Source organism: Apostichopus japonicus, chromosome 7 (genome assembly GCF_037975245.1).
Source record: "Apostichopus japonicus isolate 1M-3 chromosome 7, ASM3797524v1, whole genome shotgun sequence".
Taxonomy (NCBI): Eukaryota; Metazoa; Echinodermata; class Holothuroidea; order Aspidochirotida; family Stichopodidae; genus Apostichopus; species Apostichopus japonicus.
In genome coordinates, this window is record NC_092567.1 from 10,508,007 (window position 1) to 10,528,996 (window position 20,990).

The 20,990-nt window shown below is 35.7% G+C and overlaps 2 protein-coding genes across 17 annotated transcripts in view; one reads left to right on the forward strand and one right to left on the reverse strand.

Moving 5' to 3' along the window:
* The window catches only part of LOC139970087 (uncharacterized), an 853,056-nt gene that overhangs the window by 592,387 nt on the left and 239,679 nt on the right, over window positions 1-20,990 (reverse strand). The gene's annotated exons all lie outside the window — the stretch shown is intronic.
* The window catches only part of LOC139970039 (uncharacterized), a 69,725-nt gene that overhangs the window by 27,034 nt on the left and 21,701 nt on the right, over window positions 1-20,990 (forward strand). The window contains exons 7-8 of the mRNA XM_071975622.1: window positions 10,124-10,332; window positions 18,255-18,331. Of these exons, the coding sequence (XP_071831723.1) occupies window positions 10,124-10,332; window positions 18,255-18,331 (286 nt within the window). The remainder of the gene's footprint in view (window positions 1-10,123; window positions 10,333-18,254; window positions 18,332-20,990) is intronic.

Consider the following 20,990-nt stretch of genomic DNA (forward strand, 5'->3'; position numbering starts at 1 on the left):
CATGTTATTATTCATGTAAATTGTCATCACCCGGTCTGCAAGTAGCTGCATTCTACCATGTAACATTGTCAAACACAGAACACAGCTACAGTACTATAAACACTACTGTAGTTTCAAAATAAATCACTCAGTTATCATTGTAATAACAATGTAAAGAAACTAATGCAACTAGAATACAAATCTATTGACTGTACATGATGAGTTCTAGATCTCATAATGCACTCCCACAGTGTATATACAGCTCACCTAATACCAAACTAATTGAAATATAAAGAAACAGTTTGAAATTGAGACAAGCATTGAATCCTCAATACAAACTTTAGGCAATACCACTAGCAATCCAGTCTGGTTAATATTCATTTGAGAAACAACAGTTATAACAATGCAACCATGAAATAGAATGGAACCTGAAGAAAACATGATGAAGGATTCTGGTCACATAATTTAGGAACCAGTGGTTCACTGTACTGTCTATAGGTTGATGAATTTGTAGGATTTCTGAAATGCTGACATTGTACTATAATTGATTGAGTTAAAGTACATACTTTTCTATCTGCAGACTTTGACATATACTGTTATTTCATAACTTGTTGTTCGGTGCAGTCCTGTTGTGAGAGGGTGAGGGTTGGGTGGAGGCTACAGTTGTACGTCAGCTAAGTGCCCAGTGAAATATGTGATAAAGAATGATATACTTTTAACTTTGGATAAACAAATACTTAAAAAAAGTGGATCTGGTGACACAACTGTGCATGGAACTGTGCCTGGCTCTCAATGTTACTGGTTTTGTGTACACCTTACTTGAATAATGCTTCTTTAGACTCACAAGATGTGATTGTGAATCTTAGAACTGGTGTGCGACAGTTTTTCAGTAGCTTGGAGAAAAATATGCGCATGGAACTGTGCCTGGCTCTCAATGTTACTGGTTTTGTGTACACCTTACTTGAATAATGCTTCTTTAGCCTCGCAGGATGTGATTGTGAATCTTAGAACTGGTGTGCGACAGTTTTTCAGGAGTTTGGAGAAAAATATCAAAGAAGTAAAGGAGATACAAACCCAACCATAATCTTCAGCTGATATGATAGACACCTTTGAGATGAATACCAAAGGTGGAGTTGATTTGCATTTTACTGTCCAATTACAATCATATTTCCAATATGTAAACAAATGCTTAAAACAGTCATCTCTACTGTACTACAGTAAATAAACATCATAACAAACAAAGTACATTAAAGTTCAAGATTATATCCATAGTTGTGTGACCTATGTGTGACCTACCTAAATTAATCAAGTTTTTGTTTGCTTGTTTGATGGAGTGTTCATTACAAATACCTCTAACACATAGCTCAGCAATACATACTGAGTTGACTTCTTTTATGTTTCTACATCATTATAGAAATATTTAAAATGTTATTTCGAAAATTTTGTTTAACCTGAAGAAAATAAATCCCTAAACAGAAGACACATTTGTAGGTAACCCAAACTATTTTCATACAAACCAATAAGTTATCTTCTAGTCTTACCATTCTGGGAGTGTCAGGAGTTCTAGAAGACTTTATTCATATGAGTCTCGGAGGCAATTTTTATTTCAGTTTATCAAATGGTAAAATGTTCCAGTGGGTGTTTAGGCAGCTATTGTGTCATGGCAAGCTCATTACAAACATACCAAGTACTGGATTAATCCAGCAAGAATCCGATCATGTTAATGTCTTTACTTGGGGTTAATCCTGTTAGTTGTATTTTGAGTGGATGAGTTAAAACTTTATATACAATTCTTCTTGAGAGTGAATGGAGATAAAAGAGTAATGCTTGATCTGCGATGCTATCCAAAAAAATCTACCAGAGGTTGTTGAAAAATTACTATCACTGTTCTACACTAACCATTAATGTGATTACCATCACATGGAGAAAATATCAGATGATGAACCATTCATTGTCCTTGTCAGCACAGTATGAAAACTTCCATCAAAAATTGGTGACTACAGGTGGAATAGGTGATCCCCTAATAGCTCGCTTCAGGATAATTCAAGTAAACCTAATGAAGAGAAAAGCAAGTGATGTGAATGAGAATTAAGTCCTAATGATAGGATATATTGAGAATGTCAGTCAGAAATAGATATGTGTATGTCTCTGGTTAACTACCCTGTATACATGGACATTCATAGAAAAAAAAATCCAGGGGAAGGAAAGTACACTTCAGTTTCCAATAACCAGGTAAGTGTAAAAGCAATTAACCAGTAAACCATCAAACTTGAACCGGATTGTCCATTGTTTAGTGGATGTGGCATATAAAGGTTTGGTGCAGTGATATAAATGAGCTCCCAAAGGAGAGTCCAACCGCACACAAACCCAACCATGCATGGTTTGGGCTTGACTGAGAAATTTGTGAGATTTCGCACCTCTCTTTCCTATTAAAGACAGAATGTCTTTGAATTTCCACTTATCAGGAGATAATTGTATCTAATTTAGTGTATCAGCTTGTGAATGGGTGTTTTATATTATTTTTCTTCATTTAATGGCACCAGGCCCCTGGAGACTTTATTGCCTACATTGACCTAGTTACACCACTCTCTGGGGGTCTCTTTCCAGATTTTAGATCACCAAAGGTTTATAAAGTACCCTGTTCAGCTGGTTAATAGCTATCCAATATGGTCAGTTCTTTCCATAAATTTGGCAGATGAAAACACCTGTAACCTCAAAATTTTGAGTTAACAAATAGTATTAAAATGAAAAAGTAAAAATGTTGACTTATGAGGTCAAAAAAAGGCATCATTTTTGACTTTTTAAGTCAAAATCTTGAGATAAAAAGTCTAAATATTGAGATGAAAAAGTCAAAAGATTGAAATTATGGGACACTTATTTTTTTCCTATGTCCTTGTTAAGTCACCATACTCAAGTTGATGAAGTTAGATCAATTTTGAGACCAATTATACTTTTTAAAACCAACTGCAGTGACTAGCTGAGCAATGTTTAAAAATTAAACAAGCACAAGTGACAATTCTGTATTCACAGCTTTATATATACAGTACTCAGATGACTAGGAAGTATTTCCAATTGCGTTTTCTGTTTATAGTGGCAGGACTTACAAGGGTACTGCAAAGCTCTCCAAATATTCAGTATTTTTACATAGTTTCTGGAATCTGCTAGCAGTTTTGAGCACATGAGGACTTGTCAATAATAGAAATACTTAATCTGATTTTACTCTGTGGAATATATATATCAGCCCTAGCCGGGTGCAGGGGGCTTCAGAAGAGCTCTGTAACATCTATGAGACTTCTTGACCTCTACTAAGTTTAAAGCATGTAAATACATGTTAGAGAGAAAAATGTAATTTCTATGCTATGAAGAATAAATCCCTGGGGACTTTAGCTGAGGCATGTTTACTTCAGTATTAAGTTCTCAAATATGCAAAGAAGAAAATGTTATCATGACATGATATTGATAAAGAGGGGGAATTTAACTTCCTTAACCATGCTTGCTAGCCAGCAGTTTGGTGAATCAAGTCACAACAAACCTAGATTTACTTCATTCTTACCATTTCTATGGAACTCTGTGCATCAAGAAGTGTAGGATACTGAAAAAAGCTTGATAGGTTCATAGGTCCTGATCTCCTCTATCCAGTACAGTCTTCACTAGAGGGTTTCTTCCTACGGTTGAAGTATTACATCATGGAGCCGTTCAACCTCAGTGACTTCTAAATCAAAAGTGAAACATTAACATAAAATAAAATGAGAAATTTCAGAAGACTTCAGAAACAAAAGGATACTCACAACAAAGAAAAACCCATTGTAGCAGTTTCACCTTGATCCAATCATTGATCTTTTTTAATTTAGTGATTATACAGTATTACAGTGTTTGGTTTCTGAAGCATTTGAAAGTTCTTTGGACTTTTGCATTCAGATAGCACCGTGGCACTACAGCAGTCTTTGTGGGCAATCAACTTCACATGCTAGCTGTAAAGACCCCTACACTTTTAGTAAGTAAATTATGTAAAAGTGCATATTTGATTTGTGATATTGAAGCTGAAAATACGTCAATAGGAACTGAGCATTACCAGCCTGGAAATTCTGGTTCTGGATATGTTCCAATAATGGGTTGTATTGGACCAGTAAGGGTGGTCTTCATATTAGTAAGCCAGTACTGTAGCTTCGGGGAATCACGTTAAACAAGCAGAGAAGTACAACCATACAACCGTTCTTCAAACGCTGCTTTGCACTGTGTCGTTGGTTTGTTTAGATTTTGAAGATGAGACTTGTTCAAGTCGTTTCATTGGCCACGAGGGAAATACCCCTCTTTTTCAGATATATGATCAATCTTCCAATTCAAATAATAGCAATTTACAACAAAATGGCAAATTCCTTAGATCTAGGAGTGAGGTCTTCAACAGTATGCTGCGAAATGTCAATTCATCATTTTTACCTCGATAATTTTCTGGTAATTTTGCGTTCATAGAATCCTGTACAGCCGCTTGAAGTGTATACGTGTTGTGGGTCGTAGCGTATAGGTCTTATGGAAAAGATAAAAAAAAAAAAAAAAACTTAGTTATTACACTGCAACTCACCAAACTACAATTTGGACGGCCTCTTCAGTGGTGGAGCGTCCGTACAGTCAGGGGGCGGATGCCCCCCCTGACGGACTCAAATGGACTGCTGGCGCCCTTTTCAGCTTTTTACCACATTTTACTTATTCGCGATTATTGACTTTTTATATTGCGCTCTCATCTACCTATTGACATTTGTCACATATATTGGCGATGACACCTATTTATTCTTCGTTTATCTGCAAATTAACAAGGCCCGGAAAGGGTCATTTCCGGCGATCTAGAGAGTATCTTTACTCAAAAATTTCGGGATGCTCCGCGCCAACTCGTGGTGGCGCTCCGCTTAGATAGTGTCGGAAGCGCCCCTACAGACCATTCTCGCCCCCTTGACCAATACCCCTAGCTCCGCCACTGCAGGGCCTCTTGACCATTCACAACAGATCTTCCGAAGTCCAAACATAAAAAGGGTTCCGGCACTAAATAAATAATGAAAACGCATTATGCAAATAATGAAAATATTTTGATAGTCTTGACCATTCCAGTAAAGCAAAGATAAGAGGCTAGTGTAAGTTCCAAGGAAAAACGCGTACTATCGCTTAGCGAAATCTATCGTGATAGTATTGCGTCACTACAAGTGTCATCAAGACAGCATGATTATTAGACATGTTAGGCATTTTTCAGGATATTGTTTACTGAATTGTTGAGATGAAAGTATTTTGGTATTTCAACATTAATCAAAACATTTCTAAATTATACACTTGGATAGAATTCGGGGGAGGGGTGGGAGGGGGCAATCATACATTCAGCTGAGAAGAAGGCCACTGCTACGAGTGTACACCCCCCGCCCCCCCCCCCTTACGACTTTACAAAAACAGTGTTCATTGGTAAAACTGCATGGTGTATGGAGCCAATTTTAGACCTACTTGGTGGTCTAATTATGCCTCGGGGTGCACCAGTTAACATGAATTTTCAAAAAGAATTCAGGGGACGGGGCTACTGAGAATTGCCTTCAACGAGCCAACGACCACACCTCCGCTATTTTTAAATTCTCTGGCATTTCCATAATAGTGTAGGACCTACCTAAGTCAGTTGGGATTTGCCCCCCCCCCTCCCCTTTGAAATCCTATATTAAAATGGGGGTTGAGAAGGGGTCCTATTCTTCTAGTCCTGCGAACCGATTTCAAGTAGTATATAGCCTATGCATCTGCCATTAAAATGTGGTACATGGCCACATGAAGGTAACATGCTATACTGTGTACCTCAGGCTCTTTGTCAGGCATTATTGTATATAGGAATCATAACTGGTTTGGCAACATGTCCACCAACGGCTATTTACAGAATAACTGTACGCGAGCAAGACTACTATTTTCGGAATTTTATGCAATTATACTATGGTGATTTTAACCTAGGTCAGTTCAGTTTTTAAACTTCACACTAGTATTTGTTAGCACAACCTTAAGTTTAGACAAAAATTATAGTCTAACTACGCCTCAGAACTGTTTCAGTCGGAAGACCCCCACAACCCCCTACATGGAATTCAGTGACTCCACAGCAACACCATCAAAACTTTCGCCATCTAGTATCTGACTATAAAGGTACATTCCCCTTCCTAAATTGATCGGGAGAATTTTGGAATGTGAACCCCCGTTACTGGGTACTAAACCATATAGGAAAGTTGATCCGTTTTCAGGATTGGAGAGGCAACCTTATCGCTTATGGACTTAATCAGAAATAAACACAAATTAGCCACAAGATGTACCTCCTCCTTATTGTTCTACACCCTTCCCCATATCTATGTAGACATGTGACAAATCACTTGATTGGCGTAGGAAGGGAGCAAAAAATAAATGGGTTGGGAAAGTGGTCGAGAGGCATCCCAATTAAGCAAGCAATACGCATTTTGTCATTATTGTGACCCACATGGGACAATGAAACATTTCAAAATGTTCATATCAAAATTTTAATTATTTTATCCCGAAAGTTTTGAATATTTCTGGGAATTTTAACCCTTTTTCAAAATTGAAACCCTTGTCTTGAAAATCAAGTTTGTCTTAAAATTGCAATCTGTAATATAACCGAAATTCTCAGCACTAAACTAATTTTTCTAATATTTAAAACCTCTTCGATTGATTTCGACCTCTTTAATTCCCTTCATGTAAAATGCCGATTTCTGTTTGTTTTAAATTGAAACTATTAAAATGTCGACTTCTCAACTAAAAATATTAGCCTTTTATCTCAAACTTGTACGTTTTTCTCGAAATTGCCATTGCATTTCTCGAAATCAAGATTTCTTTCTTATACAAATTTCAACTATTTTATCTCAAAAAATAAACTTTTCTTGATGAGGATGGTAATAAGTAAAAAGGGAGAAAAGGGGGGGGGGGCTACATGAATTGACTATTACAATTATTGGTAAAATGTCGACATAGTATTTTGATTTGAGTAATTACGAGGTACGTGAAAAGTCAAAACATCGTTTGTTTGCCTTACACTCTCTTTGCTGGTGCTAATATTCAGCTGAATAATCCAGCACTGACATGGAGTCGAATTAATTAAAAAAAGGTGGTTTGGTGGGGAGGGGATGAAAAAAAAGTTGTGTAGTTACATTTATTCCAATAATTTCATGATGATCGATTGATTATTTGTAAAAACAAAAATGTAACTTGACGCAGACACGTTTTGTCTGCACGATGTGTCTGCAAGATGTGTGACTGAACAAGGTTGTTTAATTTATGTTATTCCATGAAGGTTTTAATATTCATTAAACATGTACCCCTTCAAATCATTTGAAACAGACGGTATTCAACTTTTTGTGCTAATTGTTTGTGTATGCATCCACTAACAGATAATAAGGTGGGTGAATGAGTACATAAAATGCTTTTTTGCCCAAATTTTAACCGGTGGTGGGAGAGGGGGGGGGGTGCACGGGGACTAACACCTTACCGCTTAGGGAGAAATGTCAATGATAGCTTGATCTACTCGATATAAGTTGTGTTGTATTATTTACTTCCTCGACCCTTTCCTTACTACATACCCAATCGACGTCAGTTTTTAAACTGTTTCCACCGGAAATTTATAATGTTAAGTACATTTATTTCTATTGGCGCCAAAATGTATGTTACAAATTTCAAACAACACCCGCGAACAGCTGGGAAACACCTGTATATGAATATTGGTGACTCATGCTATTGAATACCTGTTCACATCTAGTAATATATCAGTATCACTTACAATGAATGGTTTAGTGTTATATCAGTGGAGTTGCAGAGTACGTAGTATATTCGTGGAGGTTGTTTGTTACCATTGACTTGTTGAGTGGTTATTAAGATGGATTGTTTAATGGAGAGGAACCGCTGTGAATAGTTAGAACAGTAATTATTGATCAGTGAGATAATTTGACGGTATGGTATAGAGGCATAGGATAGGATGTGTACAAACGCCAGGCCAAACTTAGGTAGGCTATAGACAAGACTAGTAATACAGTTAGGCTATGTTAGAAATCTCAAACATCACCCGCGAAAAGCTAGAATTACTACTTTTAGCAAGAGGACATGCTTAGCAAATCTAACTAATAAATAGTACAAATCTTAGCCTATAGTTGTTGACTGATTATCAAAAAATTCCAAGTTAAAGAATATCTTAAGTATAAAGGAATTGAATAAAATACAATCGAGACACCAGCAATTAACATTCTAGGTGAGCTGATGCCTATCCTGCACTTCGAACACAATTACTTCATTCTAGCTAACAAAAAGTACCCATAGACAAACTTTGGAACTTTGTTATCCCTTCAAAAAATTTAAATCACAGAAAATGGTTCAACTCGATTTTACTCGTACATAATATAGCCTTATATATAGGCGTGAATACAAGTCAATAACATTTCCCAATTATTATTGTAATCACCTAAGTCACTAAATCTACCAGGTCGGACATATGAGCCACTTGTGTGAGAAACCTGCAGCTTTTTCCGAGCAGGCTGACTGAAATAATGTTATTTAATAACTGATTATTAGTTGAATAACCTAACTCCTGACAGTGTACCTGACATATATATGCTTTGTTAAATACTGTATCTGTATGGCCTAGAGCTTTGAGCCTCTATAAAACAGTTTTCCAATTAAGTCTAATAATAATCAAATGCAATACATGGTTATTAAAAAGGAATCTTTCGTCCATGTCTTTCCAGCAGCAAGTAGATCGTGGTGTTCTACTCACAGCTGGTTTTTTCCTAATTTTTCCCACATAATTATAAAAAAACTGTACGTCATTTCCAAGCCAACAGACTTATGGCCACATGATATTTAAAAAGTAAAATGGTTTTCAAATTGAAAGTGCGCCACTTATTTTACCCTGCTGCAACACTTAATAGCAGAAGTTTGCCAGAGCCGTAGCTCTAACGTTAAATGTTCCGCTAACTGTTCACACCCGATGAACTCCATAGTGACAGAAGATATTTCAATGAAGACCCAATCAACCCGATTAAACTTAAAAGTAATAATAAATTAGTATAATTAAACCCTCAGGGATATCATGTGTTTCCAGATAACAATATTATTGGTTAAAAACATGTAAAAAGCGGATGGTACTATTTAATTGGAAGAAACGATAACGTTTAGAAAGTTAAGATCATAAGCATTACCCAATTTAGGAATATCTACAAACACAAAGAAAGAACATAGCTACATTTCGAAAAAATCCACTAGAAGTTATGTCACACTCAAACCGTAACGTAGGAATGAATTTGATAATTAAAAACAGATGGATATTATCTTTTAAACAAATCGTCTTCATTTGAAATAATTATAATTCAAGCAGAATAGTCGGATTTTGATCAATTATTAAATAATTTGTATATTAAAATTTGATTTTAAGCCTCGTCAACCTTCTCTCTTGAAACTTGAATTTGATCTACATCTGCTTCCCTAAATTGCATTTTAATTATAAGAAACAACATATTCATTTAAATATAATTCCTCCAAATATCCTTAAACTTGATAAAAACCTGGTATTAGTTAGAGTAGAAGTTTCCTTTTCATGATTCCTATAACATTAAATTACATTTTCCTTCTGAAAGTTCTAAATAAAATTAAAATAAATTTGAACAATATTTTTCTTCAAAAGATAGATAATCTCAATTATTATTTACTCATTTCTTATATAATTCTCAACCTGTCATTGAGATTTGTTTCCTATTAACTAATAAATAAAAATATGTAGCCTCACATTCTTATATTATTAAACCTTATTAGCTATAACAACTTTAATGAATAATTTAATTGTAAAACATTAAAACTAACCCTTTAATCCTACATTACCACTTTATTTTGCTCTAATCTAATCTTATTATTCCTGTTTATATTTGTCTCCCCTTAAAATCAATCCCATATTTCCGTTCCATAAATTTATTCCTTATTACAAACAAACACGACCTAAATGTCTTTGTGTACCGCTTTATTTTCCTTTATCTTTTTTCGTTATTTTTAGTATTTATAATATCATAATAATTATTCTAATCCTAACCAAGATCCAATCTATTTATCTCTATCTACTCTATTTATCAGTTACTCTATTCTTTCATTCTAGATTCCTATCTCCCGTGTGTATCTATCCCGATGCTCTCCTAGAGTTGATGTGTCTGGTCTAAACCTTATCCTTCAGTCTGGTCTCTCTCTCTCTATCCTGAGTTCTCTCCAGGAGCTGTGGATCAGGGACTACAACAGGAGACTAACTAATGGAGAGTTGGCGGCCATCTTGTCTTACTCCTCACAGTGTACAAGCTTGAAGGAGCTGGAGTAAGTATTCCGGTGTAGATGTTAGAATCATAATAACAGTTAAACAAGGAATTAATTTAATTAATAAAAGTTATCGATATTAAACTAACAATTGTTACGAGGGCCCATTGTAGCCTAACGCTAGTCACTGCTAGTGAGGAACCTAATGTTGTAATATAGAAAGTATTTGAAATTGCCTACGTGAAAAATCAATATTTGAGAAATTAGGTCGGGTTAACGTGTCAGGGTGTTATTTATGTTATGAGCAATACTTGATTGTTCTGGTATATTCCTAACGATGACACGCTGGTCTCGGGTTAACGTCGGTTTACGTGAAATCGCGTGTAAGCTGTGCACACATCTTCGTGGATTCTCTGGAATGTTCGCGAGGTGTGCAGAGGACTTCCGCGAATAGAGAAACTGGGTTGAGTTGTTACTCAGGTGTATCGAGAAAGATCTAGATGATTCTTGACATGGCGAATCGTATAAAAACCCGCCCAGATCGGAGAGTTTCTCAGTTTCTGAACGAATACAAGCGACGACACATATTATACCATTCTACTATATATCGTCAGTGCTCAACTGCCAGTAGTTTCTGAAGGATTGAGATATCGATACCAAGATTGATTCTACACTTCCATTCAGAAGTTTGAATAGGACTTTGCTGTGAAACTTCAGTGTTCCAGTCTTTATTTCGGAGAAGGTGAAGAATTTCTGTCTCCGTTGAGGAAGTTCGTTACGCCAGGAGTTGGTGGCTATAAAGCTGATATTGGACTGACTCTGGTAATATTTAGTCGGCGAGAAGTTCGACTTGTGCTTCACTCGATTGTGACTGGAAGTCCGTCTTCTATTTTGGAGCATCGCCGGAAAGAAGGTGCTTGCTGTTTCTGGGATCGCGAGAAACTTCGTCGAGGACCAGTGAATTTCGCGGTACAACGGACCGAGAATCGTCGTCGTCAAGGTCGTGGCCGCTGAGGGATATCGCCGTTGGAAGAGACCAGCGTGTTTTAAAGTGTATCCTATCTTGTTAAGTTTGTGAGTAATTTTCTATATATTTGTAATTACCATTTGTTGTTGTTGGTTCAAACTCCATTGTTCAATATAGTTTACGTTCTAATATTAATTCTCTAGACTCGTCAATTTGTCTGTGTTCCTCTCAAAAACGAACCCAGGCTTGTGTCTCGTTAAAAATTAGTTATCGAGACCTCTCGCATTCTAACGTAACACAATAGAGAATATAAAGTCTGCTGTATTTTAATGTCAAGGATTGGATTTAATTAGTTTAGTTGAAATTATTTCTATAATTACAGTAGGTCATCGTGAAAGGAATTCTGTAGAATGTTATGATAAGTTAAACAAAATATAATGGATTAATAAGAAATATTTTAAGAGGGTGTTGGTAAGAGAGGGGTGGAGGGTTGGGTGGGGGTTGTTTAAAATGTTCTTTGTTTAGTTTATTGTTAAAATTTAACTAAGAAATAGGTTTTAGAATGACAGGAATGTTTATTAGGATAAATTAAGAGATATATAGACAACGTCGTTTGAATTTAATAATTCCAATGAGTTTAATAAACATTATAAAATAGGGTTTTTGAGTTTATAAGTAATACATGTGACTTCTCAAGCTGAAACCTCCAAAATGTATTTTTTTAAATTATGTTGCAAAAGATGAACAATAAATGATGGCCAAAATAAATATAACAAAATATGTTCAATCTATTTAAGATTTGTTGTTCAACGAAAGAGATTGAAAATCGTTATTAATATAAAAGAAGTAAAATGATGGCGATAAAATAGCAAAAACCTATAAATCTATACTTAAAAACCCAAGGCATGTGATCAGATTATAAACTCTAGTTAAACTGAAATTTATACCAAACAAGCAACCAATAAAAAAGTTTTAATTGGCGCAGTTTAAAACATAGTTACTCAAAATAAGTTCATAAATAAAAGTTATCAGGAAAGGAAATAAATAATTGTAATGGAGTTAATTATAAAGTTAAATTGTATTTTTTAGTACCATAAAATCATTAAAGGCAGATATGTATCTCATAAATTGCAGACATTAACATGTAATCCATTTAATAAATCAGTTTCTTCTTTATAGTTTGAAATACAATGTTACACCAAATAAGCTAAATTAAGAATTATTTTCATTATTTTATCATAGTTTTAAACAATAATTAACAAAGTTATAGTGAGCATCAGCTTTTTATAATTCATTATTTTGCACAAAAACTGTTTAATGTTTTAATATTCCGCGTATAAATATTACTTCATACTTGATTCGATCATGACGTCCCTGCTTTGCCCTTTACAATTCAGTTTTATTGAATCCCCACACCTTACCCTCCCCTCCCCCAACCAACCCCTCACTGATAACTCATTCGAACACCGGTTTCACTCAATACATTCCCGACACCTCTTATTTACCAATCCATCTTTACCCTACCTACCCCCTTCAGCTAACCGTGATTACACTCTTTGGCTCTGCAGTTTCCCTTTTCAATGTATTTTTACCCTCCTCCCACCCTAACCCTCTCATCACCCTCTTTGTTCCTGTCACCGAGTGATTATTTTCATTATCTCCAGCTCCATTATTAGTTACTTGTGATTTCTTTGTTTCTTCATGTCCATTGGATTCTTTACATAGGTCTACTAAGAATATAGTGTAGTTTCATAAACAGAGACGTAAACCTTGCTAATACTTTAATATATTTCTTTTTCTCAGAGTCAAATTGGTTACACAACGAATATATTCAGTTTACTATATCGCTACTCCTCTCACCTTCATTAGTTCCTTTAGACCAACCTCATAAAAAGTTTCCCATTTCCATCCTTACACATTCACGTTAATGTTAGTCCTTGATATGTTTCACAGTGTATGACGTGTCACTAAAGCAACGAAAGATATATTTAAGTCGCCGAATCCCGCCTCACCCGACACTCCCAAAGAAAAATGGAAAAAAACTATTCAGCAATACCATCAATAAAATGAAAAGTATTCAGCATGTCATATTCTCAATGCCTTTCCTGGAATAACTGTAACCACGTAAAACGTATCACTGAAACATCTTATACATACTGTAAGCAGTATTGCTTGAACGGATTGTAGAAAAATGGTAAACAGATCTATGATTATTCACTTTCTAGACTATCAATGCTCTATCCCAATCGGCCGTGTTCAGTATCCTCTTCAGTAAGTTTGGTCACCTCCTCCACCCTTCAAACAATCCTATACCTGTTCCCGCCACTGGCCCTCCCCTTCGCTCTCCCCTTCAGAGAGATGCATCTGTATGTTTTTAGAGAGCCCATCGAATACATTCCATGTTTCTACCCGATAACATGATCACCGTTTTAGTACACACAGTAGGCCTATTCTATTCTACTTCTACAATAGTTTTCTGCACAAATATATGCAACGCTTATATTATACAGACGATTGATTCAAACAATTTATGTTCTAAAGCAGGGTTGTCCAACCTACGGCCCGCGGGCCACAGTCCGGCCGGCCGCAGGGTTGCGTCCGGCCCGCCAGAGATGCTCTACTGTGCGAAATTTTAGTGAGCAGATTTATTGATAACAATTTGAAGCTATATAATCAATCATTCGAACCTTCTGGGTCCAAAAAACTGGATACAGATCAGTTTGTGTGACACTCTCAGCGGAGGGGGGGGGGGGGGGAGGCGGCTGGACTTTATTCATCTGTTTTATCAGGAAGGAAAATAAATCAGTGCGCTCCGCGCGCAGTGCTCACATTTTGTTGCCTTGGGCTTCCGGCAAAAAATCGAAAAATCGAGCGTAGGGTTCATGCGGCCCCTCCTTCATCATAATCTTTCCATGTGGCCCTCCTCTGCAAAAGGTTGGACAACCCTGTTCTAAAGCAAGTCAATGGTAAAAATGCCACACCTGGAACTTCCGTAAATATCTCATTAGCATAATAATAGATGACACGAACCCGTTTAACCTAATGAAAAGAAATAGGTAAACGAACCACGTGCCCATTGTCAGTGAACGTATCAAAGTAACCATGGAAACATACATTAAGTAGGCCAGTAGGTGTACAGCAGTGACTACGAATCATCCATTGGGGCAAATCCTCCAAATAACATATTTTTATGTCATAGACCTTGTTATTGCATACGTTGTGTTTTTAATTGTTGCTATTATTCGTAAGTTTTACTTTAAAAGAGCAAAATTGCTCTCATTAGTTGTTTAATGTATCCCCACATGTTCCCATGCAAACCAATCGAAGAAAACTTGAATAGAGAGGGTTTATAGACAACACAAAGTTATGAATACAAATTAAAGTAGGACTGATTCTTTAACATTCAGTTAATCTTCTTGAATTTAAGTTGTACTTCTCGTTGGTAGGAGTCTAACTAGATAACACATTATCGTGTGGCTCTCAATTTAATTATAGGTAGTAGGGAGTGAATGTTTATTTAATTAAAATATGTTTTTTGATTTCCATTGTTTAGCTCCAGACTTGAAATTTACGGTAATAAACGCCTTGCATAAACGGACACTGCTGGATCGTTACCATCATGTGTTTCGCTGTTGAATTTTATCGAATTTGTTTGACTGTTCAGCAGGAACACAAATAACAGGGTGATTAAGTTCAAAATTGAGAAGAATAGTATGCGTGTCAAGCAATGATCTAAACAATAATAGGATGGTTAAAAGCCGTATTGAATATTTACTTTGAATATAAAAAATTGTGCCAGCTTAGTAGAAAACTCTAAAAATGAAAGCTTAATAGCATCTTATCAAATCTGATATTAAATATAGTTCCCGAAATCAACATAATGCAATTAACAGTTATCGTTATAGCCCCGGTTCGTCTCCTTTATTTGGCTTCCGAGCCCGATTCGAAATAAAAGAGATTGTACCAAATATGTGTAGCTCGGAAATATCGTAGAACAGCAAGTAACACAAGCATTTGAAAGGAATAATTTAAATATGTACTGTTTGCCGCCACAAAGTAATAAATCATGTTATTGTCGATCATAATGTCGTAATTATTTAGAAATTATATTCATATGACAACTATTGTTTTTTAAGAACGAAACTAAAATCCTGCAAAGTATCGCAGAACTACTGAATGGAATTGCGCGAAAGCGATCGAAATCCATACCCCATACAAAACTTGTAATGTAAACAGAACATGTTTCGAATGGATTGCACCGTCATTCAAACAATGGTGTTTTTAATTTCTACTTTCAAACAGAGGCTTGTATTGAGCCCCCCCCCCCCCCCACACACACACACCTACCCCCATGCACGCTCACAGTTTAGGTCTAAAAGTTGCGCATTCATTAATATAAAACAATGTAATTTTTGTAAGATCAATTTAAAAATACTGTAGGGTGTAAGGAAGTCGATAAATATGATCCAATAAGTCCAATTAAGCTAAAACCATGACGGCTGAACTTAAGAAGAGGCGATACTGTATCGACCAGACCTTTCCATCCTTCACACAATCTATGATAAATTAGTACTCTTCGTTAAATATCCAGTGTTCTCTCTCGACATTGATAGAAAGATGGAAATGAATTCCCAACGATTGGTAATATACTTCTTACCGATATTGGTTGTTTCTCCCGTGTTTCATACTTACACCGTCGGTATATAAAACATTGACTTCCTTTATATTTGACTTTATTGATATTTCAACCAGTCACGTGACCAGCATCATATGTGTCAGGGGAAATGGCTCGTCTTTTGTTGAAAAATTTAGTTTTTTTACATTCATATGACTTTTCGCAGCACCATATAGTGTCTTTTCATTGTCCTATTTTTATCTTTGGGAAGGAGGGGGAGATGTGGGGGGGGGCTCCAAATATGACTTGCGTCCGTTGGAAGGGGTCTAAACGGGGAGAACCCTTTTCTTAAATATAACCTTCAATAAATCATTTTCAATTCTGTAGCAATATCAATTATTACAAATTCAGCAATACTTCCATCATATTACCCACATGTGAACATTGAGTTGTTATGTCCGCTATAGCCCTAACATTATATAACATATTAATGAAATATTCCAAAGCGCATCTTTCAACCAGTCAATGAATAGATACAGAAAACAAACGATTGTAAATTAAAAAAAAACATTTACATGATAGTAAATATTGCAACAGTTCGGAAAGAATGCGTTTATTATGCAAATTAGATACAAGGTACGTAACCTATATATTTCCTTTCCATTGACCTGAGTGGTGTCTTACATAGAGATGTGCAATGCAGGTATAAGGTAGAACGATACTGAGCAAAGACTGGAACATATTAATTGGTTATTATGTTACCGGTTAATCCAGATAATATCATATCATGCTCGCCAATCTCAACTCGTAGTAAGAAATCTTACAGACAATAGGTTTGTATATTCACATTATCCTTCTCTTAGATTTGAAGTGAACAACATATAATCAGGGCTGTCAAATATTATTTTCACAGAATACATACTGGTTTAGTAAAAAGTTCTCGGCATTTGGTCTAGTTGAGACAGACTGAAATACTGCTTATGGCTTGATGAGTCGCCATATTTTAAGGGGAGGGTGATATTATAACGATTTTCTCCTTAACCAAACTCATAACAATCATATTAAACAATCATAATGAATAATCATATGCGCTACCACAAAGGTTCAATGTTTCACAAAATGAATTTGTGGAAAGGAATGCACAGTATATTCATTTTTAGGAGGTTTCAGATCATTTGACAGTCTAGTAGTTTCTTTCGTAAAATCAAAGTCACATTCTCCTCTGCCCCTTAGTGTTTGTGCCTCCATATTCCAATAAAACTTTTCTTTTGCGAATCAACGAAGATCGTAGTAGTGTAGTTTCTTAATGTTGTACAGGAAGTTGTAACAATTCCTTGTAATGAAGGACGTCCGATATTTTAGACACATGCAGCTCTTCACTGAGAACGTAGTTGAATTGAAAGATTGATTGTCTAATGGTTGGGGAAACTCTTATCAACTCCACAATAAATGTTATAATTTTTTAAAATTGGATTTGGATCAATGACGAAATCACAAAGCGTGCAATGTAATAGCATAATTGAAGGTTGATATTGAATAAATACTTAGATAATAAGAAGGTATATCTGCATCTTTCAGGTTATAGTAACATTTTGTTTACCTTTTCACTGAAATATAACCCGGGAGGACCAGTTGTTGAGCCCGGTAAAGAATGTTGCTATGTCCTCGACTCTCCTACCCCTCCCCTTTCCATTCTTCCTCCGTTTCAGTACAATTGTTTGCAGGTTTGTCATACAGCCATTAAGTTGAACATTTAATTTGTAGCATCTTAAACTATTTTGAGATTAAGAAACAATATTTCAGCTTTAAGATTCATAATTTCTAGATATTATATTTTACCATTGACCTCTAACAATCTCAGACATTATAGTTCTCAGTTAAAGTGAGAAGGATTCACGAAGACAAACTATAAAATCAATTAATTTATCGAAAATAACATACCATGTCAACCACGTGATCCGAGCATGCATTTGTTACACGGTACCTGTATTATTTTATAACTCTGTTTGTTGTTTGCAATGTTGTATTTCTACATGCTTGAACAACTTTAAATTAATTGTAAAGTGAAACATATGAACAATTCTGATAATGTGGACGGCTATACTTTTCACAGTTATTAACAACCGCATATATTTACATACAGCAGTTCCAACTGTCAGCATTATTATCTACATTACTATATTCACTCTAATTTATTTTTTCTTGGAATCGTTGAAACACAAGACTTATGACTATAATTAATTCTGATAAGAATGATCAATCAGATGTGATGTATTTCCTTGTTGTGTGTTGTTTACTTTGTTTATCTTCATTGATTTAGTAAACAATAAACTTGACTAGGAGGACATTCCTCTACGTCTTCTACACCTTACACGATGATCACTCTACTTCTCTCCATAGGTTTATTGGATACCATCTGCTAGACACTATTCCGGTTGGATCCATTCCATCATCCTTGAAATCAAGAAATGTAAAAGGTATTGTCACAATGACGTCATAATGGACACATTTAAAATTTCTTACATTTTTCTCAAGGCTTGACCAACTATGTGAATGCCTAGTGACTTGTTGATTGTTGTTGATTCACAAACAATAGAGTAATGAATCAGCAACACATGATTGCCATTTTATATGAAGGAGATACTAAAACTAAGTCTTGTGATAGTAAACAACAAACTGAATAATAGAAATGTAACAACACTAACTACTGCTAGGCTTAGTTGATTTAAGAGATAAGTCATATTCCTTTCATTTCGCTCCTTCGAGATCACTGCCCTATAAGATGTTTTTGTCAGGAGCCATCACATCAATTGATGCTTTAAATCTCTTTCCAAAAACTAGTGGTATCATACACTTTGGGCAACTTAATTGCACAGCGACAATGATTGTGTAAGGTTTTGAAGTAATGTTGTGCCCCTCGGAGTATGTCAACCGCCCCCCCCCCCCTGTTGAATCATATTTAAACACATCCACACCTCCGCTTAAACCATTCTTTCAAACTGAATTGCAGAATAAAGCCGAAAATTTGAAATTATATTCTTTTCCAAGTTCTGCAAACGAAGTTCTTGTTTCTCTAAAATTGCTGGAAAGTGTATTAAAAAATAAGCGAAAACAAAACAGACCAAAAATGTATCGGAACTGTTGGTGCTAGATGTATCGTACTCGAAATATACGAAAAGGTAACATCAGCATAAAGATTTTATAAAGGCAAAAATAAGACACTCGTTCTGCAGTTGTGTACAGGAACAGAGGGTCGTCAAAGCCGATATAGGGAGGAGGGGGGGAACCTGTGGTCTTTCCCCAGAAAAAGGGGAAGTTTAGACTTCAACTGATACCTCTGAGGCATAGTTTGACTTATATGACTTGACTTATGTCCAATATATAAGTATAAACGCAACATCGTGTTTTAACTATTTTAAGTTAGTTTGAAATGCGTGGTGGGGTGGTGGGGGTGGCTGGGAGACACCCCATCACTCCCTTGATCGACGCTTGAAAAGAGTACAATTTACATGTATTGGCGAACATTAACATCCATGCATGACTTGCCTTGAAAAAATTATAGTAGAAATGAAATGTGGGTAATGATATGAGGGGAAGTATTACAACTATATTTGAATTTAAAACCATATTTCTTTTTTTTTATTTATACACTTACGAAAATAAGATTCTTAATACCAAAAAACCAAGATATGAAAACAAAATCGGTCTGTCTGTTACTCCCTTACGTCTACATTTACCCAGATTTAGATAATATTAGGTAAATAAAATGAAGCAGCTGCCAGAGGCTCCCCCCCCCCCCCACGGGGCATAACACTGCTATCCGCTGAAAATTGAGTTCTTCTCATAAATATATTTGTGTTTCAAAATTTCTTCAAGAGAAAGAAAAATATCTTCAAAGGATGCAGCTTAACTCCAGCGGATCCCCACCAGCCTGCTTGAACACATTATAGATAACAATAATTTATTTATTACATCTGTTTTGTGTTTTAGTGCTTTAAACTCGCTACGAGAGAACAAGGGATATCACCAAATGCTCAAACTTGAGGGGGCTTCCCCTCGTGGAACCAACCAGGGCTTGAAATATATTCCAGAGAAAGCCCCTCGACCCCGCTTGAGCTCTCAGAAACGTTCTGTAAAATGTTGAAGTTAAGCTTCTTCCTGACAACCCTTCTAAAATGTATGCAGCTTCCGGGGATTTCGTATCACACCCTTTAATAACAATAAACTATGAAAGAAACATATCTAATTTACATTATTGGTCTGTAAATCTGCATACAAAGCGAAATGTGCATAAAACAGGTTATATGCTTATTAAATGAGTACTATGTTTAATTTTCAAGCCATCAATATTTATATTGTGTATCGAGATCGTTATAGCTTTACATCGGTATTATATACTTAATGAGGTAACGATGTATACTTTATTCCATTTAACGCGTGTTATCTGTCGAAATTTTAAATTAATATTTTGTATGATTTTTGCTGAGATGCTAAACAGTCATAAAGAAAAATAAAATATTAGAGTAACCACGGATCTTGCAAGTAGTAGTTAACAGAGGGATTCAGATACAATTCAAGTAGTTTTATTCATCGGTCAACGCTTAAATACAAGAAAAGATCAGTAATGTTTTTTGTTGAAGGTTTTCAACTGTATGGTCCACAATCCTGTCTACAGACGTCAACAAAAACTTGTAGACGTTATAGGATTAGTCGTTTAAGATAGTTATAACTAGTCGAATGCATTACTATAAGAAACGGATACAGGCGAGTGGTCGGGTGCAGGAAGGGAGGTATAAATACTTCACGCCGCGCTTCTTGCTCATGAGCTATTTACTCGTTGGGGGTGATTTGACTAAGGAGCTGCAGTGTATATGCGTCTTACTGTAATGTTATATACGTCACTATAGCCAAACACAATGTAAAATGTACATTCATGGCAGATCACTATGCCGCCTTACATTACATCTCCGAAATATACGTTTTCAAGCAATACTCCTGTTGTTATTTACAACTTAATTTCATCTTTTGATGTATAATAAATAATAATATACAAATGAACATGAAATAAAGAAAAACTTTGCATAAAAATACTTGCAACTGTTTCTTTTACTACGATCCACGGTTCGCATAAGCCGC